Consider the following 25,402-nt stretch of genomic DNA (forward strand, 5'->3'; position numbering starts at 1 on the left):
GACACGTGCTGTACATTGGGCTGATGGTCAAAGTATTGCTTCATTGGCCCCAATCAAAGAAGATGTAAGGTAGGGCGTATTCACCTTCCGTAAACGAGAAACAAGTCTGCACGCATTACAGAAATAGTTGATTCATTGTGTATCAAAGCGAACACCCACATACCTTGCAGAGTAACCAATAAAATGTTTTATGGTCAATCAGGAAGACTTGTATAATTTTGTGGCGATGCACTTCTCCTTCCAAAAACTGCACTGTTCAGTTTTTCGTTCGCTCGGCAGGAAATCGAGAGACAGGCATAAGTGGTGAAACAGCATCGGAGTGGTTATGGGAAGCGTGGTCAGGAACTACGTGTATTATTTGCAGTGTTGAAAATGTGCACAGGAAACGAGTATCGAGGAGTGGCAGCACTATCGGTATAACGGTGGTGACAACGATGAGATGTCTCACCACGTTCAAAAGCGGCATAACCACGACGTTCCTATCACGACGATAGTTATAGCGCGAGAACAAAACGACGTCACAGAGACAAGAATGACACGAACGCTAACTTCCAACTGAGTTAATTGCGAACAGAGCGAAAATATATAGAGGAGACAGTAACCATCTGATAAAAACCATATGACACAAAAAGCAGAACATGAGTAAGAGAAAAACAAAAACAAAAAACAAAAGCACAGGAAAAAGGCAAAGAAAAGTCTATAAGGAAACGAAATGGAAAAGTAAAGATACAGTAACTACTTGCGCGCACCGAAACCTTCGAGGAACCTTAGTTCCTTCTCGGACAGGTACACGGAGGGCTTGCTAATGCAAGGCACTTGTTCTCGTGCCATCTGCGCGGCTTCGACAATGACTCGGGTGCGTTCATCTTTGTGCTTGTACAGCGTCGCTGTGTCCTTGAAAAGGAACACATAATTGCACTTAGTGCAGTGCTGAGCAAGAAAACCACCTCTCCCGTTTGTAACATTGTTAGCGTGGTCTCTCATTCGACCTTTCAGACACCGTCCGGTCTTTCCGACCTAACAAGCACCGCATGAAAGGGGGGTCCTATAGACAACTTCCCGGGAGCATGCTGCATACTTGTTTCATGTTGAACTCTGCCTTCCGTTGATGACTGCGTTTTCCGGGGGTTTGTAGATTTGGTAAGGCTGATTAATTTGAACGGTGCCGAGAACAGGACACGAACTACAACACGTTTTCCGATTTTCTTGAGTCTGTGTGATATCTGGTGTTTGTATGGAATCACGGCTATCCTTTCACGCTATGTATCCGTCTTGCTCGGACCCTGTCGCTGCCTCTGTTCTGCCTTATTAGTCCGCAGGATAGGCTCAGCAACAGAAGCGATAAACGCCTCGGGGAAACCCGAAGCGTTAAGCCTGGAAACTTGAGCTTTCAAGCTCGCAGAGATATTGTGGACGCACGATCTATTTAAGGCATTCTCAAGCAAGGTTCGTGCTATGCCTCGCTTAACTAACTTGCCGTGAGCGGAAGAAAAAGAAATTAGAGGTTTCTGTACACGTGGTTCGTAACACCAACAGATGTGCTGTGAGCTAAATAACAGTCTTACATCCAATAAGCATAACTTGTCATTCTCGGGCATGTCATGTGTCAACATAAGAGGGTTTAGACAATCTTCGAACAGACCTATTGTTTGAGTCACGATCGAGTGGAACATAGAAGAATTACAATTTAGAAGAACCAAGAAATCATCCACGTATCTGAATACTTTGACGACATGCGAGCCCTGTAAATTTTTCGGCAGTTTCTTGCCCATTTTTGCAAATAGAAGATCACTGAGTAGAGGTGCTATGCATGAGCCGATTAAAACATCCTTTTTCTGCAGAGAAATGCAATCATTCCATTGAATGAAAGTAGAGGTAAGGTACAGCAAAACCAGGTCAAGCAAATCTCGCGCACTGATGCCAGTTTTTTGTTGAAAGTTCAATTGCTGGAAGATTTCTATGTTATCCTTTATACAATCTAATACCTCATCCTGAGGCAGAGAGTAGTAAAGGTTCTTTATGTTAATTGAAAAACCGAAAAGATTAGGTTGATATGACTGTTTCAAAAATTCTTTCAGAGCCTGTGAGTTTTTGATAAAAAGTGGGTAATCAATCTTTAGACACTTTAGATGGGTCAGAATAAACAAGCCGAGTTGCTTTTGCCACGTACCACTTTCTCTCACAATGACACGAAAGGGCATATCAACCTTTGGCAGAAAAAACATGCTGAGCATGTTTGGCAGAAAAACATGTTTGACAAAAAAACGTGCTGAGCCCATTTTTGGCACTTTTGCTGATATGCGGTGCTAGCTGTTTCAACTCTAGTTTACGACACATTTTCTTGGATTGCGTTTTCACTCTATCTAGACGATTATCGGTACGACATTTGAAAACAGAGCCAATAGCTGTGATTGCCTTTTCTAGGTACATGCAATTAGAAAGAACGACGGATTCGCCGTTCTTCCTAAAAAGTGCAGAAAAAGTTTGAAGGCTCGCATGTCGTCAAAGTATTCAGATACGTGGATAATTTCTTGGTTCTTCTGAATTGTAATTCTTTTATGTTCCACTCGATCGCGAGTCAAACTATTGGTGTGTTCGAAGATTGTTTAAAGCCTCTTGTGTTGACACATGAAATGCCCGAAAATGACAAGTTACGCTTTATATATTTAAGACTGTTTTTTAGCTCACAGCACATCTGTTGGTGTTATGAACCATGTGCGCCGAAACCTCTACTTCCTTTTTTTCCCGCTCACCGCAAGTTAGTTAAGCGAGGCATAGCACGCACCTGTCTTGAGAATGCCTTAAATAGGTCGTGCGCCCACAATATTTCTGCGAGCCTCAAAGCTCAAGTTTCCCGGCTTAACGCTTCGAGTTTCCCCGAGGCGTTTATCGCTTCTGTTGCTGAGACTATCCTGCGGACTAATAAGGCAGAGCAGAGGCAGCGACAGAATCCGACCAACACGGATACATAGCGTGAAAGGATAGGCGTGATTCCATACAAACACCAGATATCACACAGGCTCAAGAAAATCTGAAAACGAGTTGGAGTTCGTGTCCTGTTCTCAGCACCGTTCAAATTATTCAGCCTCACCAAATCTACAAACCCCCTGAAAACGCAGCCATCAACAGAATGCAGAATTCAACATAAAAACAGGTATGCAGCATGCTCCTGGGAAGTTGTCTATAGGAGCCCCCTTTCATGCGGTGCTTGTTATGTCGCAACGACCAGAAGGTGTCTCAAAGATCGGCTGAGAGAACACGCTAACAATGTTAGAAACGGGAAGGATAGTTTTCTTGCTCAGCACTGCACTAAGTGCAATTTTGTGTCCCTTTTCAAGGACACAGCGAGACTGTACAAGCACAAAGATGAGTGCACTTGAGTCATTGTCGAAACCGCGCAGATGGCACGTGAACAGGTGCCTTGCATTAGCAAGTCCTCCGTGTCCCTGTCCGAGAAGGAACTAAGGTTCCTCGAAGATTTCGGTGCGCGCAAGTAGTTATATTATCATTACTTTTCTGTTTAGTTTTCATATAAATTTTTCTTTGCCTCATTTTTGTGCTTTTGTTTTTGTTTTTGTTTTTCTCTTACTCATGTTCTGCTTTTCATGCCATATGGTTTTTGTCACATGGTTACTGTCTCCTCTATATATTTCCGCACCCTTCACAATAAAATCAGTTGGAAGTTAGCGCTCATGTCCTTCGTGTCCTTCTTGTCTCTGTGTCGTCGTTTTGTTCTCGCGCTATAACTATCGTCATGCCATACCAACTAGCCCAAGCTGCCACACTTCTAAGTTCCTATTACGTCGATAGTAGCGGTAAATGTAACCCCGTGTGCCACATTAGTAGCAAATAGGCCGTGGGGTCCACCATGAAAAATGGTAGGGCAGGTTCAGTGGATGGGCGACTAGAGGTGCGAGATGATCATGAGCAGACACTTGTGGTGGGACTGGAGATTGATTGATTGATATGTGGGGTTTAACGTCGCATAACCACCATATGATTATGAGAGACGCCTTAGTGGAGGGCTCCGGAAATTTTGACCACCTGGTGTTCTTTAACGTGCACCCAAATCTGAGCCCACAGGTCTACAACATTTCTGCCTCCATCGGAAATGCAGCCGCCGCCGGAGATGGTGAGGATTGCATTGCAATGATGTATGCGTACGAAGCGTGTTGGGGGCAAGGTGGAGCATGGTTGGCGTTCTGAAAGGTTCACATTTCTTCTCTAATAATGTGACACAGATTGTTAGATAAGGATTGAGTGGGAGCACCTTTAGAAGCTGAAAAACAGTAGCTTTGCAATACCTCACGAATTCTGCCATGAATGATGAATAGGAGCTCCATTCTGTTTGCCAGGGTGTTCTTGGAAAAGTCAGGTCGCAGGCAGAATGACTGCAGGGTATAAAGCCGCTGGCATTTAGCGTAGACGTCTGAAACTGTAGAAGTGTTGAGCGCAGCGATGACGTTGAAACCAGTGGGTCCGATACCTTTCAGAAGGTGTCCTACACGATCAGTTTTTGGCATGACTTCGACGATACTGCAATAAAGGGTGTCTTTGATGTCTTCGATATAAGGAGTGTAGGATTCACCACGATGTTGAACGCGTTCTGCCAGTGTCTTCCGCGCAACTTCCTAACTAATGGTCGGTGTGCCGAAAATACGGTGGAGCTAGTCATTGGTGGAAGGCAAATTACGGAAGTCACTCTCATAATTTAGCAACCATATTTTGGCAACTTGAGAGGTGTAAAACTGGACGTGCTCCAACTTTGATGTCTCGTTCCAGTTGTTGAACACTTACACGGTCATTGCTAATGAGGCAGCCTTCGACATCTTCTCCAGGCAGACTGGAGAAGATTGGAGGCTCCTGAGGAGGGTTATTAGCCAAGTTGGGGTTGGCGGTGGGTAGTTGGGAAGGATGAGTTGGCGCTGTCACTTCTTGCAACATGGTCGTCTGCTGGTGAATACAGGTCTACGTATACAGGTATCTACGTATACATGTATACAGGTCAACGTATACAGGTCTACGTATAGAGGTAACTACGTATACAGGTCTAGGTAGGCCGGATTTCGAGGATCCATTCATGGAGTCCGATATCAAACATATTCTTTTCACCCTAAATGACAGGTCTGCGTCGGGACCAGGTGCAATCACTTAAAAACTACTGCGTATTTTCAATGATAATGTCATTGAAATCACTGTAAAAAATAAATGAAATCTGTAGCGACGGACAACTTCCTGTAGAATGGCGCACAGCTTATGTGGTGTTTATCCCAAAACCGGGAAACCCTCGCACATTAATAACTTACGCCCAATATATCTTGCATCGTGCATTGCAAAAGTGGCTGAAAATGCGATAAAAAATCAAACAATCAATTTATTTGGCATTCATAACAGCAAGATAATTAGGACGAGGACAAGAACAATAAGCTGCTCTGCCGAAGCTTATCATATGATAGAGCACTTGAAAAGCACAAGCATTTTAGGCACAACCTCACTGGCTCCTGAAGAGCAAAAATGCTCACCCAGAGCACCATACTTGATAATCCCTCTGACGATTTCAGAAAAATACTTGCGCTCAATTTTGCCAAAGCATTCGAAATGGTCTCGCATGAGCATATTCAAGGGAGATTTTTCTTTTTAATCTAGCAAAGCAATTCTACAGCTTAACCCTCTTTTTCCTTTCAAGCAGAAAGGCAAGCTGCGACTGGGCACAATCTAGATTGTGGCTTTTGAACTAGGCAATCATAGCATTCCTCAGGGGTCAGTCTTATCTCCTCGTCTCTTTAATATAGCTATGCACAGTCAATCCAACAAACCTGATGAGCTCCCAGGAATGGGACGTACCATCTATGCAGGTATAATTACAATCTGGTCACCGAAGGTACGCTTGAAGACATGAAACAATATTTAAAAGCGGCTCTACATGTAATGTAAGAGTTCATGGTTGAAACGACACTGAAGTCATCACCGGCTCAATCTGCACTTTTACTCTACAAACAGGCGAGGCCATGAGACCGAATCCACGAACCTTGGGAGAGTACCTAAAACAAAAGAAGGCCAACTCATTCAAAGCATGGATTCTTTCCAAAGTATGACACTTCTAATCAATGGTAAAGGCGGAAGCTATGGTCGTATATGGAAGCACAGGTCTCATTTAGATTTATTTCTATGGTCGCCATTGAAGCATAACGACTCCAAGAAGATATTTTGCTTACGGTACTGGACGCTTTCTTTTTATTAGCCAAGCTAATTACTTAGCCTCCTACCTCAACTTTAGTAAGGCGGAAAAAATAAGCTGCACACACTCACTAAAACCGGTCTTAAATGGCTGCTTGGCCTATGTAAATCCATCTGCACGGAGAAGCTTTTAGAGCTTGGATTACACAACAAAGTTGTAGAACTAAATGGAGCAGGCTTAGCTGCAAAAGTCATTAGATTATCGTCAACTAGGCTGGGTAGCAAAATTATTGATGATGCTGGCGCATCACCCTCTTTCTAAAGAATCAATGAAAGTCATAATAGGCGAGCCGATTCCGGGACACATCTGCCCTATCTATAACTGGGGTCGGAGAGTCACTCGTGCGAAGGCTATACTCAGGAGAGTCGGCCCACACATGACTGATACTATGCTTATTTACGCAGCCGAATACGCGGAAAAAGAAATTTTCCTATCGCAGTAGTTGACGCGCGAGAAACAATAATAAATGCAGCATCAGTACAAACAAAACATGTACATGTGCCGGTACAGAACTCCATAGCCCTGGTCCTCTATACGGTCAACAGCCCGTCACCAACTTCTCGGATTCGCGTACGGCGAACAAAACCTACTTGAGTGCTCCAATATCAATCGCGAGGATCATTCAGAAATCTATACAAGGAGTAATAACTAAAATTTCCGTGGTCACCACATCCCGTGGTTCCCTGCTCAAGTCAAAGGCATTTCAGGTTGCAATTCCAACGAGTGAGCTCATTCCGTAGCGCGAGAGCTCACGTACCGCGCTGAGAATAACAGAGAGCTCATTCACAGGGCTGTCTCATGAAGGTTTCTTCAACAACATTTAACAAAATTATGACTCACTATAGGCTGAGTAAGGGAACGTTCTCCCCACTGATACCCAAAATAAACTAACTCCAATCAGTTACTCTGATATTTTTGCAGACACGCACATATTCCTGCTAATGATTTCATTTGATCCAATCTAGATTTTCCACAACCATGCTCCTAATGCGGGCGAAAAACTTGCTCCTTCAATCACATGATCTGGCAGTGCCAATTTAACGTGGGCTTAGTATTTACACGATGCGACCATCTGGGATGAGTGACTGCACAGTGCCGGTCTCGCGTATCAAGTTGAGGCTGTCCAAAGCACTTGTGTCGTCGCCGAGAGTCATCAACTCCCGGTTTCTACATGGGTGGAACCACCGTCTTCACTGAACATGGCTAGTTGTAGTAATGTCTCTAACAACCCGAAAAAGTTCTTTGTATGTATGTTTTACTCCGCCCACCTTGCATCAGATGCCATCACGTGGCAGGATACGCACATTGCCACGATGCCCGCTCCTCCACTTGAAGTGAAGACATCTGTGTTACGGCGGCCACCATTATCACTCCCGGTGCTTAACGGTTTCGCTCTGGCAGAAATTTGCCTACTAGCTTAACTCAAATGGTTGTAGCACTGAGGAATCAACATCAAGACATATCACTCCGAACAAAGCCACGTGAACTCAGCATCAGTTTACGCACCTGAGCCCTACAGCTTGGCGATGATGCTGCAGGCACTACAATGGTGGAGGGAGCCCTATAAAAGGTGGCAGCACTTTAAGGGGCCGTCCTGTTCACCGCACTGTAAACAAAAATAAATATCAAACAGTGTCGGCTTCTACATTGTCGAGACTTGCAGCGCGTTGCTCAAACACAAAGGCGTAGCAAGTGTGATAGTTGTTGGTTGCTTGCCCTGTGTATACGTGTGCGTCCTCTTCGAGTGCTCATTTCGCAGCTGGAAGCTGCAGTTATCAAGTGGCTAGTCCTTCTTCCTGTGACATTCACATTTCTGATTATTGCATTCATTGCTTCGCCCTTGCCACGAAACGGATACGTTTTTTCTCCTTGCCAATTTTCAGTTATTATTCTTCACATGTTCGTGAATAGCCAACTGGTCCAACAGTTTGTTTTGCCACAATAATTGTTCGTTAAAAAAATTTCAGTCAATCCTCACGCTGGCCATACAAAAAAGTGGCTACGAATGAAAGGCATGTTCATAAATGCGAAGAAGGCTCGTCCTTCACTGCGGGGAGGGAGCGTAAGCGACTCTGATATTTTCCATTGGTCGGTAAGCAAGCATTCGCATATACTTTACACTTTCAACGGTCTTGATAGTGAAGCTACGTGCATACAGCAGAATTTCAAGCGGTGTGTGCTTTTCTCGCCCCCTATATGTGAAAATACCTAAAAAGAAAAAGGGGGTTGTCATAACTGCGACTATAATCAAGGGCATTCACGCAAAGGCTATTATAGACTACGATGCTAAGGAAGGTTATTCGGAGTATGAAGTGACGTCTAGATAAAGTGTTGGTAGCTAATGCGTGTCATGTGGATGTCATAGAAATAGAGTTGCTAATGACAGTCGCTAACTGAAGTAGATACTTACGAGATTTTTTATTGGTCAATAGCTCATAATAATGCACGGGTAGTGTAGTATCACTGTTGCGCACACGTGCATGGATCACAATGTGTTGCGTGTTTGGGCATTCAATAAAGAAGTGCTGTTCGCTCAAGCAAGGTGCAGCACACATACACTTGTCCAATGCAGTTATATTAAATCAATGAAAATAATGCTGGATGTGTCCACGACCAGACAACAAATGTGTTCGACGTTTAGGACAAGGGAAATTATTGAGGAATTTTGTACGAACCTGTAATCCAATGAAATAGCGTTGTCTCAGGTCCCTCAGTCTGCCAATGGGTGTGCCAATATGAATTCAAGATTTTATTAAACTGAGTCCGTATTGACCAAAAGGATATTTTGGCGTAACGTACGAAGCCTGATTTCCCTCCTGATGCAGCTGCTGCGTCAGCTAGTTCATTTCCAAACATTCCCATATGGCCAGGTACATGATGAAGTTTTATAATTTTGCCTGACGAGGTTATATGGCTTAGAAGCAGCTTGATGTTCCAAATTCTTTCGTCGTTATCAGTGAGGCTTGAAAGTTTCATTAGAAGCAATAGACAGTTTGTGTAAATGTGGGCTGGCGTTTTAAAAGGTATTTGTAAAAACAAATTGTAGTGTTTCTTGGAATGCAAATAATTCTGTGTCGTATGCGCTTGAAACGTTGCGTGTCTGAAATTTCTTGACAGTTACTTTTTTCATCTTTTGTTAAAGCAATATATGCCACTCCCGCCACGTATGTGTGTGTGACGTCTATGTGCCGTAAGTGTATACGTGAATGGCTTTTGTTTTGAAAATAACTGCTTCTTGTGGGGGTGAGATTTTAGTGAAACAAAATTTTTATCTTTACTGGGGTGATAAGCTCGTGGACGGCATGAATATAGTATGTCCGTAGGTCTGAATGTTTTTACACCACCATAAGTTACGTTCCAGAGTATGAATAAGGAAAATTCTGCAGATAGTCTGTCCAACTCTAGTGGTAACGGAGGTGCGTTAGCGAGAATCTGTAGGGATGACGTACGCTTTGTGTAAAATGCACCTGTTAAAAAATTAAGAAGCTTCGCTGAACTGATAAAACTCGCGTCTTAATGAATTTCGATGGGAACATAGGCCTCCGTACTGTAGATGCATATGTGAGAGAGGGCAGTATCACTTGAGGGCAGGGTTGTCTAATGAGTGTACAGTTTAGTGAATGGTGCGATTTAACAAATGCGAGGAGGCGGCATGTGAACACTTCAGCTTTTTCTTTATTGTAATCAAAGTGAGCATGAAAATTTAAACAGGGGTCAAATATTTCACCTAGAATCTTAATTAATTTGTTGTGTTTGAGAAAAACGCCATGCATGCGAATAGATATGCGGCGTTTTGATGTACTCATGTGTCCGTTGTTAAAGAACACAAAGAAGGACTTCTCGGCGCTTACCATAACTTTTTCTTCTCGTGCCCACCCGGATACTAAGGCCAGGACATGCTCAGCCTTTGCTTGTAACCGTAGTCTTGACGTATTTGTAATGACAACGATGGTATCGTCCGCGTACGCCTGCATGTGTCCGCCGGGTGGCACGGCAAGATTGAGTAAGCTGTGTACTACTATGTTCCACAGTAGCGGACTGATAGGGAATCCCTGCGGGCTGCCAATGGTTGTATGAACTGTCTCTTGTGCGACGTTGGTCGAAAAACTTAGTGTGGTTTGATAACAAGGATTTGAGTAGGCAGTACAAGTTTTGTGGACACCTGTGCTTGCGTAAAAAGTTTGACTGCAGGATGCCAAACGCTATCGAATACTCCTACAAAACCAAAGGATATGAGCATGGTAGGAAGTTTGGATGCCTTGTAAGCAGCTAATTTGCTTCAGAGTGTGTACAGTGCGGAAGTAGCAGTTTTATTATGCGTAAAACCATATTGATTATTGTGAAGAAGATTAATAATGTGCAGAAAATAATACAGACGAGCATTTAGGAGTGTTTGTAGTACTTTACCAAAGACAGAGTTCATTACCATTGGTTTATATGCCTTAGGCGAATTGAGTGGATGACCTGACGTCGGTATGAATATTACTTTTCCTCTTCTCCAAGCCTGCGGAAAGTGTCTGATTCTTAAGGCGGTATTGAATATAAATTTGAAAAAATGGGGATGGTATTCACAGAATTCTTTAACGAACGGGTAGGCTAATCCATCATGTTCAGGAGCAGAGTGGAAATTGCCCTGTTTCATCACACACTCTATCTCAGGTTTTATAAAAGGAGGGTCAGAAGTGTGCCATGGGTAAGGACAAGCCACAATGCCACGCATGATAGTCTGGTGCATATTATCTTCAGAACAACTGTCCACTACTACCAATGTATCGAGTAGGAGCCGGGCGGACTCCAATACAAAAGTTGTGTGAGTGCCGTTAAGTAAATTTAGAGGAGAAATAAAAGTTACTTGGTGGTATTTTTGAAAGAATGTTTTGAAAACATCACCATATAAACATTTCTCAGTAAGAAAGTCACAAATGTAGTTATCGAACGATGATTTTGCTTCCTGATTTTATCCTTCTAGGTGGAGAATGCGTCAACGTACGATTTGTGATACATGCCTCGAAGGAGGGGGTCACCTGTTCGCTGATATCGTCGTCGCATAGCCCGAAAACACGCTTACGTTCGATAGTCAGTTAGGGTGTCCACCAATCATTACATATTTTGCTACGCAATGTTTACTACACGGTCCTACGCGAGTAACATTGGCTTAAATTGGAGTATATGGCATAACCATGTTTAAGGCTTCAGGTGACCCAATGTTGCAACTGAGTATCTTCGTGAACCAAGTATTGTCCTTTAATTTGTTAAGAGTTTTCGCTCTTCGTAGATTAGTTATTCGTTTAGCACTGCTGGTATGTGCTTACGAGAACTAGAATTCGATGTAGTTGTGGTCCGAGAGGGTAGGCATTTGGAGAACCTTCCGATGGTAAGCATCACGAATGAGGTCATGTTAAATCGTAGTTAAATCTATCCATGAATCTGCATAAGGAGTTGTGAAAGCTAGAGGGGAGGTGGGGTTGCTCAATATGACTAAGTCATTCACCGTCACGAATTGGACTACTTGAGAGTCGCGAACATCCCCTATAGCCGGCCCCCACATTCTTTGCTTAGAATTGAAATCTCCAGCTATGATGACAGTACAACCTGTGTACAATGAAACTACACATTGCAACTCATCTAGAACTGGATCAATAGGTCTTTGCGGTGGGTTATACACAGCTTCGAATAACGCGTTCGATGCTCTAACCACTGAGCTACCACAGCGGCTACACAGCTATCAGTATTAATGCTTGGTCACGACTTTCACACTTTACTTTAACAACCAAATATGTTGCGTGTAGTGGGAACAAGTCAAAATTAGTGTTGCGTACTAGAAGCAAGACGCGAGGATTCTTTGGTGCGTGGAACTTTGTTATGGTGTTTGGTATGCCTTGAGCAGTGCCTGCGCAGATGTGCGGGTCACACACACAGGTGAAATCGAAATGTTGTTGAGTCATGTATTCTATCAATAATTTTGTACCATCACGTGTATGGTCCAAGTTAGCCTGTAAAAATTTTAGGTTATTGCTGTGAGTCATGATAGTTCGCTATCATGATTGATCGACAACGATTGTTGTCAAATTGATTGTCAAATTGATCGACAACGATTGTTGTCGATTAATTTTAAATGAGAAGCTTGACGCCTTCCCTGAAACGAAAGTGCGAAAAGCTGTAAGGAGTCTTTTTTTCATGTATTGCAGTGGTACCCCAGCAACCAGCAAATATCTTGCGGAATGAAATATCGTGTAATGTTGTGGGATGTTTTGTTACGTGTATGTGCGTGCCATCTGGTGTTTTTTTTGTGTATGAATATGCCATTATTAGAAGAATAGCAGCAAAAAAGGGACCTTTATGTTGTCCATAGAAATGAGTCGAAAAGGATGCGTGCACTAATGTAGCAAACCGTGAATAACACTGCGCGTTATAGAGACCGCTGCGTCCCTCTTTGATGTACACGCCTCTTATACCACCCTATAGTCCGTTCTAGCCCTCATGCTCGTAATATAGAACACATTTCGTTTCCAGTTAAATGGGACTAGGTCATGCGACCTTTTGGCATTCGTTTCAAACAATTCCTGGGTCGTTCATTGTAAGACTGCATGCTTCACCAAGATGTGTCCCCGTGCACTTCGTACACACTGATTTGCCAGGTTTGTTGGCGACAGGACAAGATTTTCTTGTATGGCCGCATGTCGCACAGTATGTGCACAATGGCACGTGAAAGTCTTCACTCACGCTAAATGCCTTCCAACCAAGAAGATTTCGTCCCTGAGCAAGCAGTGAGCGACAGGTGGAAGGATCCACTTCGCGCACATGTGTGAAGTTGCCCGATCGCTCCTTGTACGATACCGCCACTCAGCATGTGGTCGAGTCTAAATGTAGGTTCGGGTTGCGCATGTTTAGCTGATAGATGATGTTGGCGGTTGGAATATCGGAGTCTACACCAGTAAGGTTGACGTGAGGTTTTCGCAGTGTGACAGCTTGGGCTAGTTGGTATGGCATGGCGATAGTTATAGCGCGAGAAAAAAACGACGACCCAGAGACAAGCAGGATAGTTAGCGCTCATGTCTTTCGTGTCCATCTTGTCTCTGTGTCATCGTTTTGTTCTCGCGCTATAACTATCGTCATGAGGTTCTCGCTTTTGGGGTAAGCAGACTGATATTGTCATGCTTGTGATTGCGTTCTTTTTAAGTGCATTCTTTAACTTATATAGTAATAGAGTTATGGTCGTTTGTTAATATTGTTAATCTATGATATGTCTTTCTAATAGTCAGTTCGCTATTGTTTTCCTTTATGAGTCAACGTTTGATTTAATATTCTTCGCGACCTCATTGGCAGGATTGGTAGACAAAATAAGTGGTGTTAGAAACATAATATGTTCATGCTCTCCCCTGGCGGTGTGCGTTGTGGGTTGGTCAGCAATTTCCGGACAGTGCGATGGCAGTACAGGGTGAGAACAAGTCCCCGGCCAAACGGGTGGGACCGCGGTAGGACGCGCCGTGCTCCGCGCGGCTGCCGCCGCCTAAGTCGCGGCCGTTTAGGCAGCCTGAGGAGCCGAGAGTGCCGCACCGAGAGCGGCAGAATATTTCGACAGGGCCAGCTGACGAATTTTGTTCATTCGGTCGCCTTGGTTTTCTGCAAGTGCTCGGATATCAGCACACTCCTGTACAATTTGTCGGAGCAAACTAATGATCTGAGACCTATGGGTATTAGTTACCTTACATGAGACATCGAATAAAATATCGTGGATCTGTTTCTGATGTGCGACCACGTGGCGGAAAGAAGCTTGTGCCACTTGATCACTTACGGCAGCAAGCCTCGCATTTTGCGCCATACCCACTACAGCAAGCAACAGAATGTCAGAATTGTCAGGTATTGCCGGAACGGAAGTAAATGGCACATTCTGCAAATATACATCGAGTAGCGCCCTGTCGCCTTCCGGCGAAAACACCGAACTATCCGATCGAGGTGAATTCCGTGGACCAGGGTGACCGCCTGCCAGCGGAGGCTGTCAGGAATTGGCCTGTGGCTTAGACATACCCGAGCGGGTATGAGCCAGCCGTGTTGAAACCGGAAGCCGGCGGCCTGCGATACGACTGGTAATTGCGGGTAAATGCCCACTGAAAGAGCCTCGACTCTGTGTTAAACGGAAACCCAAGGTGTTCGAAAGCAACCCCTGAATAAATTTAGAGAGCCGGAAGGAAAAATAGCTGACCTTTTGCAGCAAAACAGCGGAACCTGTGCGCGTAAAGCTTCTTTTTCTTCGTCGTCGTCGTCGTAGTGTGTGTGTGTGTGTGTGTGTGTGTGTGTGTGTGTGTGTGTGTGTGTGTGTGTGTGTGTGTGTGTGTGTGTGTGTGTGTGTGTGTGTGTGTGTGTGCGTGTGTGTGTGCGTGTGTGCGTGTGTGCGTGTGTGCGTGTGTGCGTGTGTGCGTGTGTGCGTGCGCGCGTGCGCGCGTGCGTGCGTGTGTGCGCGTGTGTGTGTGTGTGTGCGTGTGTGTGTGTGTGTGTGTGTTTCTGTTTCTTTAGCCTTTCACGCGCATTCCAAACTCTAAATTACTTGAATGCACTCTTCTTACGCACTCTTCAATTTCGGGTAGCAAAGAAGACATGTACCATCAAGTTAACTACTCCGCTTATCGCCTAACAGTCATCCCTGTAGCTATTCCGGGCACGATGAGTGGTACATTTCCTTCATATTTGCATTTCTCCTCAGCTTCTTTGTGAATGCCAATGTTGTGTGTTCGACCTTCTATACCGTAGATGGTGCTAACACGTTTTTTATGGAACACAGGGACCCAAACACGTTCCGCACCAGCATGCACATGGAAGTGGTCGAAGACAATGATGAAGGTGAGTGAGCTCCTTTTTACTTGCGCGCAAAGCCTTTATCCTCCACGGTCATGTAATAGTGACAGTGCTTGGCTGCTGACCGGAACGGCGCGGCCTTATTCCCTTTGTGAGGGTCGCCTTTCGTTGGAGGTGACATGCGAGAGGCCCGTTTCGTGTGATGTCGGGGCACGCTGAAGAACACCAGGTGGTCTAATTTTTCCGAGCCCTCTCATAATCTTGTCGTGGTTTTGGGATGTAATATTTAGGATATTAGGTGCGTAGCACTTTCGGCTTGCCGTGTCATGTTGCGTGGACTCACAGTGGCCAATATATTACTTGCAATTACGTCGGACCGTGAAAATTGGAATCTCGAAAAGCATAGCGAGTACATTGCCACAAACCGCACCGATCGCTGATGTGTGGCTCTCGCATTTCTAGTCAATGCCGTATGTTTCTGTTATGATTTGTGCGATATTTGGCTGCCACCTGAGAAGTTAGTGTAGATGAAATAGAAAACAACAAGACGCGTATTTGCCGTGTAATCCCAAACTGGCCGCCTGAAAGAGCACCGGGTAGGTTTGCATGCATCAAAAATAAGTACCTCAAGACAACAATCGTGCGTCAGTTCATAACAGGCAAGTTAAGCTTCCAACTCTCCCCACTGCTCAGTTTATCGCCGTGGAGTCGATAAGGGCTCAGTGCGTCATACGCCAGATAAATTGTTGCCGAGATGTGATGTATCGTGTTGAACGTGCCTTGCACATTGCGAAGGGCTGCTACGATCTTCGATGAAATGAACCCCGACTGGGCACCTGTTATGCAGGTTTTAGAATTGTAATTGTTTTAGTCGAGGCAAAGCCTCAAGGCAAGAAAGGAAAAAGTCATTTTCAAACAACAGAAAAGTAATACTTGATAACCCACGGGAAAAAGAGAAAGATAAAAAAATAAAAGCAATCGGAAGAAATAGTTAAGGTCAAGGTCAGTTTAGGAAAACGCTAGTGCGACCGGACTCACGAGACAAGCTCCCGTTAAACGGTCCAAATTGCGAAAACATTTACCTCGTATCTAAATGTTTTACTGCAAATGTCTTCGAAAGACGATAGTCCTGCGTGTGAAGAGAGTGGGCCGGTGTAGTCGTTGCGGAAACGGTGAGTCGGCGGCACGGGCACTCGTGGGGCGGACGAGGAGGCATGGCTGAGACGTCACTGGCTCGACAGGCCGGCGATCCCCTCGCCCACGTACAGAGGCTGACAGGAGGCCCTGGATCGGGTCGGGAGAAGCACGCGAAAGCAGAAACTCGGTTACGAAATCCCTTTGACGCTGTCGGGCCCTTCGTACTCGCTCCCGAAGGTCGGCTGTATGGACCTGACGCCAGCATCGTGTCGCTCTGGCTTCTCCATGTCTCACTGCATCACGTTCCAGCGCATCATTGTCGTCCTTTTTTCTGTTTCCGCGGGCCAGGTTTTCAATGAGTTTCACCCAGTTTCCCTCGTCAGCTCACCAGGTGCCATGCCCCGCCAACGTCGTTTTTCTTTTCATTGTGCACAAGTTCGTTTTGTGGTGCCTTTGTCGCGTTACAGCAGCACTTTTGCACCACTCGCGACACTACAACAGCACGGCACCGAGAACACCACACCGACAGCACCGCACTGTTGCACTACACTCATCACACACTGTTGCACTACCCTCATCACAGCAGCCAACATGTTATTAGGTTATGGTTGCACGCAGCCTTCCACGACAAAAATGTTTGGATTGAGCTAAGTAAAACACTTTCGGTGAAAAACGCTGCTCTATGTGACTCTTGCGAAGTTGTTCCACCCAGTCCATGAGACACTTAGGGCTCTGGCACATCTGGTACAATGGAGCATTTCTTCAATAAAACTGCATAATCTAAAATGTCTTCCATCAACAGTGGCTTGCCCACCAACCGGTAGCTGATCTACGCTGGCACAACCGGCTATTTCTGAGCCCTCTGCATGGCCTCCGTGCTAGCGTTCAGCGGCGCAGGCCTCGTCGTCACCAGTAGAGTGAACGAGGACGAAAAAGAACGAACGCGGAGCAGAGCGGAGGGATGGGGACAGCGAGGAACGCGTGAGGAATTAGGAACGACAGCTGTGAGCCCTCGGCGACCACTCGTGCACACCGGCAATCCATGCCATTCGGTCGGCGATCATGTCATCACTAAAGCATGTGACGAGAGCGTCCACCGATGTGATTTATATGAACGGCGGCTGTTGTCCAATGCGCCCACAAGCTCCTTCCGTGGTTTCTCAATTAGCTAGGTAGTTACCCTGAGCTCCATTTGCAGTAGTTCATGTGAAATGGGCAGCAGCACATTGTCCACACCAGTGACGCTACTCACTCTGTCGAGACATTAGCAGTCATTCAGGCAAAAAGGAGTCAGGGCATGCACGAACCCTACATAAACATATACCCACTGGAAGAAATCTACAGCGGATCCACAACCACCATAGTTCTCGATAACAAAAAGTGACATAATACCAATGAAGAAGAGTGTAAGGCAGGGCGACACGATCTCTTCAATGTCATTCACCGCGCGTTTACAGTAGGTTTTCAGAACCCTAGATTGGGAAGACTTAGGAATAAGAATTAATGCAGAGTATCTTTGTAACCAGCGTTTCAGTGGCGACATTGCCTTCATGAGTAACTCGATCAAGTGACGAATTGCAGCACATGATTACTGAGCTGGACACGGAAAGCAGAAGAGCAGGTCTAAAAATAAACGCTGACTGAACTAAAGTAATGTGCAACATTCTCCAGTCTTGGCAAAAAACAGCGCTTTGCGATAGATGGGAAGACGCTGGAAGTTGTAAAGTAGCTGTAGCGTTCCTAATAGTCAAGTAGATCTTCCAAGAAAACGATAACAACGGAAGGGAAGTGTTTATTTCGACAGTTTCGGCCAAAGTCTGGCCTTCGTCAGGAATGATGAAGGCTAAGGCCAGACTTCGGCCAGAGTCTAGTTTTCGTTCTGACGGAGGACAGACACTGGCCGAAACTGTCTAAATAAAGGCTTGCGTTGTTGCCGTGGTCACGGAGGATCTACTTGAATACATACATATAATATATATACATACATACATACATATATATATATATACATACATACATACATCCATGAGACACTTAGTGACATAGCGTATATATATATATATATATATATATATATATATATATATATATATGTATATATAAGAAGCTGGTACACGTACGAGAGAGCAAGCAGTTCCTTTATAGATTTACGTTTCGGCCGTGGCACAGCCTTCGTGCCAAGGCCGAGTCACGGCCGAAACGTAAATTTATACAGGAACTGCTTGCTATCTCGTACGTGTACCTGTTTCTTTTCTTACACGTACCCAACCCACTGAACTTTACCTCTGAATATATATTGACACTAGCCATGCAACAAACAGAAACCCACTACATGACCGTGTCAATATATATATATATATATATATATGACAATACATATATGTATATGTATTGTCACGTAATACAACAGGGGGAACACACACAATGATTCATTGAGGACAAACTTGTGCCTAGAAAAGTAGCTATGTCACAAAGAAGAGTCTGCTAAAAGCGTTCCGCCTACGTGTCCCTTTCTGAAAAACTACTCGGTCAGTCTTCCCGGCTCGTGCTCGTGCACCAGAGGCATGTGCTGCTCTGCCCAAGATGCGTGAGCACGCGCGAGGCACAGTAGACGCCCACGTGGCGTCTCGTTGGTTGTGAGGCATTGTAGATACCTACATAGCGTCCCGTTGGTCCTCTTCGTAAAATAATTATTTATTTTTAATCAATTATTCAGTACTGCAGACTCGAGGTCCAAGCAGGGTGGTAATACACATACAAATAAAATAATTGCGAAACGAAACAATAAAGGGCGAAGAACGTTGTTTGGTAGGTTAGTTCATTCATCACATGTATTAGTAAGACAGTTCCATTCACGTATGGTTCTTGGAAAGTACAAATACTTCAGTAGGTCTGTGGGAGCAAAATATGGGATCAAGGCCTTTGGGTGGTGGTGTCAGGTGGGCCGGCTACTAAGGGGTGTCAAATACGGGGATGGGCCGAGAACTATTTTTTTGTTCAAAAGTTGACCAAGGAGCTTTTTGTCTTCGCATCTGCAGTAAGGGAACGTTGTTGGCTAGCATTAAATCTGAGGTTGAGTCTAACCTGGAGTACTTGTTGAATATAAATCTAACAGTTTTTCTTTGAATACGCTCAAGAGCGTGTATATTACGTTTTGAAGAAGGATCCCATACTATGCTCGCGTACTCTAGTTTTGGCCGCACAAGGGCTGTGTAACAAAGTAGTTTAACATTCGTGGGAGCACTTTGATGTTTGTGTTTAAGAAGACATAGTTTACGAAAGGCATATGAACAAACATTATCAATATGGAAATTCCAAGATAAGTTGGAAGTGAGTGTCACACCAAGGTATTTGTAGGAGTTTACTTGTTGCAGTGGTGAAGACCCTAATATGTATGTATACGATTGTGGATTCTTTCGGCGAGTCGCTGGAAGGCACATACATTTGTTCGCGTTGAGACACATTCGTCATTTGTTGCACCATTCATATATATTGCAAATACAAGTGCTCAGATCGTTGAAATCGTCAGTGGAACGTATTTCTTTGAACAAAACACAATCATCTGCAAACAATATTATTTCCACACTAGGGTGAATAACATCCACAATATCATTGATATACAATAAAAAAATCAAAGGGCCTAACACACTGCCCTGTGGTACACCCGATGTGACCGGGAGACAGTCCGAATATTGCCCCTTACATCAACGTACTGTTCGCGATTATTTAAATACGCAGAAATCCAACAAGCGAATATATCGGGTATACCTATTGTTCTAAGTTTGGAAATGAGTTTACTATGGGGAACTTTATCGAAGGCTTTGCAGAAATCTAAGAACAGCATATCTGTCCTACCGTGTCTATCGATGTTTAATGCAAGAGAGTGAAACAGTGTGACGAGTTGAGTTACGGTGGATATTCCTTTTCGAAAACCATGTTGATACATGATTAATATAGAGCGTTCTTCAATATACTTCTTTATACTAGTAGCTATGATGTGTTTAATAATTTTAGAAAATTGTGAAGTTAGTGAGATTGGATGGTAATTTCCTAGTGCTAAACAGTCCCCCTTTTTAAAGATAGGTACAACGCGGGCTGTCCTTGAGTCACTGGGCAGCAGGGAAGACAACAAAGAGCAGCAAAAAATAATAACCAAAAACTTTGCCAGAGATAAAGCATATCGTCGTATAAATACGTTTGGTATGTTATCAGGACCACAGGATGCCTTAGTTTTTAAATTTAGAAACATAGACACTGCGCCTGGATAAGAAATAAACAGTGCTTCAGCACAAGGAAACGCTGTAGCATTAGATATACAGTTGAAATCAGAAGTGTTGAAGACACTTTGGAAATATTGATTAAAATGCCAGGCGATGTCTCTCTGATCAGTGACGTTGGTTCTATCGGTCGATATTTGGGATACAGGTATTTTCTTTTCACTGATAAAACTTCAGAATTTACTGGGGTCATTTGCAATAAAGTTAGGTAATGAGGTTTTAAAGTCATACTCCCTAGAGCTGTGGACAGTTTGAGCGAGAATGTTTTCATTTCATTTATTTTACCCTCGATCGCACATAGCTTTACAGAGGGGAGCGGAGTACAAGAAAATAATAAACTATGAACAAGAGAAACATAGTGACATCAGAATGATAAAGATTACAAGACATGTAAATTTGATGTTAGGCAATACACTGGATGTATGTGTAAGTACCATCAGAAACACGGGGAAACAGAATACAATAATATAAATGTACAATATACACTTCACGCGTCATCACGTAAGTACTCCTGTATTGTGAAAGAAAACAAGTCATGATTTGACATGGAAACCATGTCCGAGGGAAGGTGGTTCCAGTCATTGGATGTGCGTGGGACGAAGGAATGATGAAAAGTGTTACTGCGGCAGCTAATGACGTGTACCTTATGTTGATGATCTAAATGAGCTGAGTAATAGGCAGGAGAGGTAATGAACTGAGTTTTCAAAAGTGGATGATTGAATATCTTGTGAAAAAGTATGAGACGAGATGCTTTGCGACGTGATTCAAGTGACTGTAGTGAAAGGCTGTGTTTCATTGACGTAACACTGCTAGTGCGATGGTAGTTAGATAGAATGAAGCGTTGGTCATTCTGTACCAAGTTCAGTTGAAAAGGATCCCAAATGGAGCATACATATAGAAGTTGTGCGCATCATGTATCAAATCAGCCGTTGACCGCCTTTTTTTCAGTCGCTTAACTTTGCGCTTCATATGAATGATGTTGCAATTTACCCATGGTGTTTGTTTGTTAACTTTTTTGTGCTTGGAAGGCACAAAATTATCTCAACAAAAATTACACAATTGTTCGAATCATGTCCAAAGCACGCTAACATTTACGTCATCAAAATTTGTAAGACATGTTTCTAGGTGTTCAATTATGTCTGCATCATTGCCCTGGAAAAGTCTTTAAAGCAGCGAAATACCGGCTTTTTATGGTCAGTTAGTGGGACAAGAGGAAAGGAAGTGAAGACATAGCTATGATCAGAAAGACCTTGTCCTACCTCTACTGTATATTCGGAGAAATTGCGGTTCAGAAACACAAGATCTAATATTGAGGTGGAATCCCTGTACGTGCGTAGGTACCTGAGCTACATGCAATAGGTCATGTATAAGCATGATGTCAAACACTATGTCAACATGTTTTGAAGTGTTAATGCTGGCGTCAAGGCGCTCCCAGTCTACTCTAGGTAGGTTCAGGTCACCAATCACTAAGACCTTTTTGCTCTCAAATTTGGCCATATAATTTTTCAGTGTGCTAAGGTATTCTGGAGTAACGCCTGGGGGTCTGTACAACCCAATTACAACGAGACTATGACCCCAGCATGTAGCCCTAATACATAATCATTCTGTGTCAACAAGATAATCCAACAAAACAGCATCGATACACTGTTTTACCAATATATCCACCCCTCCTCCCCTAGTGCGTCTGTCTTTACGAAAAACTGCATAGGATGGGGGGAAGACGTCGTCATTAGGCAAATGCTCGAGTAGCCAAGTCTCGGTAACAACCGCAATATGTGGATCATGTTGCAGCAGAAGCACTTCGAACGCTTCAGTTTTATTCACAATGGTTCGGGTATTAATATTTAGTAGCCTTAAGTGTTTGTTACATAGTGCTGGAATAGGTCACGAGTGCAGCTTGGAAGATTGACGGTCGGTTGCTTTTACTCACGTGTTTTGCAATTCATCCCAATAAAATGTATCCTTATCTACTATAAGGCTGTCGTGTACTAAGAATACTTTTTTTTCCTTGTCGCTTTTCGTTCTTAGCACTGTCCCACAACATTTTTCGTTTCTTAAGTGTCAACAGCAAATAATCATTTTGAATAGATACCGTCGATCCTTTCAGTTTTTTGGCATTTTCTCATATTACTTTTTTTCTTTAAAATTTTGAACGTGGATGATGCCGAAAAACGCTAGGCTAGACACGATAGGCCTTTTACCAGTGTGTTTTCCTAGTCGGTGTATGCGTCCGATGGAATCACATTTCACACCAAGTTTTTCTGTGAATGATTCCTTAACCACTTTTTCCCTCAGGGTTGCATCAGTTATATTAGGGCATTCGGGAATACCGTAAATAATCAAATTCGACCGTCTGGAAAGGTCTTCGAGATCGGTAAGCTTTTTGTTTTGAAAGTTTACGATATGTTCCAGTGATTGTAGCGTATTTCCCACCTTTTCACTGGCAATGCTGCGTTCTTGGGAATCTTTTTGTGCCGTAATGAAATCATGTACCATATTTTTCAATTGAATAAACTGTTTCTTTAGTTCAAGCACTTCATCGTGAATTTTCGCTTGGTCGTTGAGCACTTCTTCTTATAGTTCTTTCTGGGTGGGGCCAGGGATTTTTCCACGTCACCGCATAAAATCAATCGACAAGCACGAAAACACTCATATGCTATATTGCGACAACGCCGAGGGCACGGCAAGACAAAAATGCAGCGATAATCACTATGAAACAAACCTACGTTGCAACTAACCTGCATGAGGCAGAACATAGACGTAAGTTTCATGGTCACGTCGGGTCCACCGTGCCCAATGCAAGTCATTAGTAGTAGCAATTAGTACTAGCAAGTCATTAGTAGTAGTCATTAGTAGTAGCATTAGTAGTAGTAGCAATTAGTAGGAGCAATCTCTGTGGCAATATATGTATATCAACCGTGCAGATAACGAGTGTTCTGAACACGCCGCCATGCCTACTAGTGGCGCTGACTGACACTCTCGCGTTTAAACGGGTCATGACACCCAATTTTCGACCAAAATCTGTGTTTGTGGGTTGGCCCTTGTACGTTCACAAACACACTGGTGAAATGTCAGCGCATTTGGTCGTGCCGGTAATTTATAATAGAATACTTTTTTAAAAGACCGAGCAGCCTAGTGGTCGGGAAACACTGGCGCTCTCGCTAGGCGTGACGTAGTGAACCGCTTGCTCGGCGAGCTTCCGCATGGTGTGCAGTATGGAGGGCGATCATGTTTCATGGTCAGCTGCGCTTGCATTCTAGTTCTTTCAGCGTTATTCAACGTGCCACTGGAACTGAATGACTTGAAGCGGTTGAAGCAGTGCCACCACGTCGCCCATGCTGTGCTGTGGGGTGCCGGAGCGTACAGGGCAGGGAGAGTACTGTGTCATTCTTCCACTTCCCTAAAGAGCCCGCAAAATGCAAGGCTTGGGAGATAAACGTACGCAGGAAGGACTGGTGTGCAAGAGACGCATCTGTTTTGTGCTCAGCGCACTTCACGGCAGACAGCTACAATTATAATCAGCGTCTTCTCGGCGAGTTTGGTATACCAGTGAAGAAGCCGATGCTGCAGCCCGACACTGTGCCACAAAGATTAGGCCAAGATGCGTATCGTGAGGAACCCTAGCATCGCACTGAGTACATGGCGTTCGCTTCAGATAGTGTTTACATCAATGACGCACGTAACTAAACATGCAAAAGCAACGGTCAGTACGCGCAGCATTGTTACCACCACTTATTAAGTAGTGCGTGCGCGTATTATAGCTACTTACCATTGCGTAAAGCCGTCTGCAACGTCTGCCACAACATCGAGGTCGTTGGCACCTGGGTTCGCCCCGTCTTTGACGCTTTCTTCTTCGCTTGACCTGGTGGCGATCGGGTCGAAATCAAAATGCGCAGCATACACGACGTCGTTGCCGCTTATGCTTATCAGTCAATCATTGCCCAAATCCTGAGCTGATGATGGGCCCGACGACATGGCGATGGTACCCGTATCACTTTTTAACACTTGCGACTCGTGCGAACCTCGCGGCAAGCAACACTCGCAACACAGTGAACGCACTCACCACGTGCCGATGGTGTCGTTCGGTGGCAGGCAACGGCGCTGATCTCATCGGTTTGTGACGTCACGCACGTCCCAGAAAAATGGCAGTCGCCGGCGGTGGGCGGAGTTTACAGCCGAAGACGTCTACGGCTTATTTTGGACTGAAATAACCTTTCACAGTTAAGTTTTCGTCCGTGTACAAGCATATTCGGCCCTCTACCTTCGTTTTTCGCCCAGAACTGTAAATTGTTGGGTGACCATGTCATGATCTCTATGAAGGACCCCTGACACCAAATTTGGAAATTCGAGATGCTTGTGTTGTTTGATAGTCCTGCATGCGGAGCGCCCTCTGACAGAGTATTGGTAGCGTGCGTTGCCTAGAAGATATTTTAGTTTAGTTTTAAAGTAAGGGTAATTTGGTTTAAAGTAATAACATTTGCGGGGCGTGCACAATACCCAGACTGGCACCCGGCGAGGCCTATTGTTGGTCAACCCTCGCGCTCTCTTGTCGGGCTGCTTTCGAACTGGTTTAGTCTGCTTACGCCATGAATGCTTTTCTTTTTTCTGGAGGGGAGATGCTCAAAACCCCCACGTCGTTTTATTCTTCACTGCCCGTGGGTCCCTCTATTTGAAAACAGCGTGTTTCGGCATCACCGAAGCTTCAGCGCACGTAGTTTCAAGCGCCACTCCGTTATGGGGCGCTGGTTTCTGATGGTGTTTACGCGGGTGTTTTCAACTGACGTAAAATTGTGCTGAATTGGTGTCGCTAGCAATATTTCCACGATTTGTTAGAGCATTTACGATATAATTTCGGAATTACCAGACGCAAAGCTACAAATTGCTGTAAAAAACTTGCAAACAAAGCTTTCTCTGTTAGGGGTTGCTTAATGCACACACTCATCATCATCACCAGACT

At 44.3% G+C, this 25,402-nt stretch overlaps 1 protein-coding gene and 1 long non-coding RNA gene across 12 annotated transcripts in view; one reads left to right on the top strand and one right to left on the bottom strand.

Annotated features, from left to right (window-relative positions):
* Window positions 1-25,402, top strand: part of CAP (Cbl-associated protein) — a 1,014,121-nt gene that overhangs the window by 275,669 nt on the left and 713,050 nt on the right. For all 11 annotated transcript variants that reach the window (XR_012887795.1, XR_012887796.1, XM_075881103.1 and 8 more), the window contains one exon: window positions 15,018-15,076. Coding sequence is in view for 9 of the 11 variants with exons in the window: in XM_075881103.1 (XP_075737218.1) it covers window positions 15,018-15,076 (59 nt within the window). In the remaining 2 variants the exon portion in view is untranslated. The remainder of the gene's footprint in view (window positions 1-15,017; window positions 15,077-25,402) is intronic.
* On the bottom strand, window positions 5,400-24,556 carry LOC142776776 (uncharacterized). The gene is made up of 3 exons (XR_012887802.1): window positions 24,215-24,556; window positions 7,745-7,844; window positions 5,400-6,041 (listed from the first exon to the last, which is right to left on the bottom strand). It is a non-coding gene; the product is annotated as an uncharacterized LOC142776776 (long non-coding RNA).

The sequence above is a fragment of the Rhipicephalus microplus genome, chromosome X (genome assembly GCF_043290135.1).
Source record: "Rhipicephalus microplus isolate Deutch F79 chromosome X, USDA_Rmic, whole genome shotgun sequence".
In the NCBI taxonomy this organism is placed as follows: domain Eukaryota; kingdom Metazoa; phylum Arthropoda; class Arachnida; order Ixodida; family Ixodidae; genus Rhipicephalus; species Rhipicephalus microplus.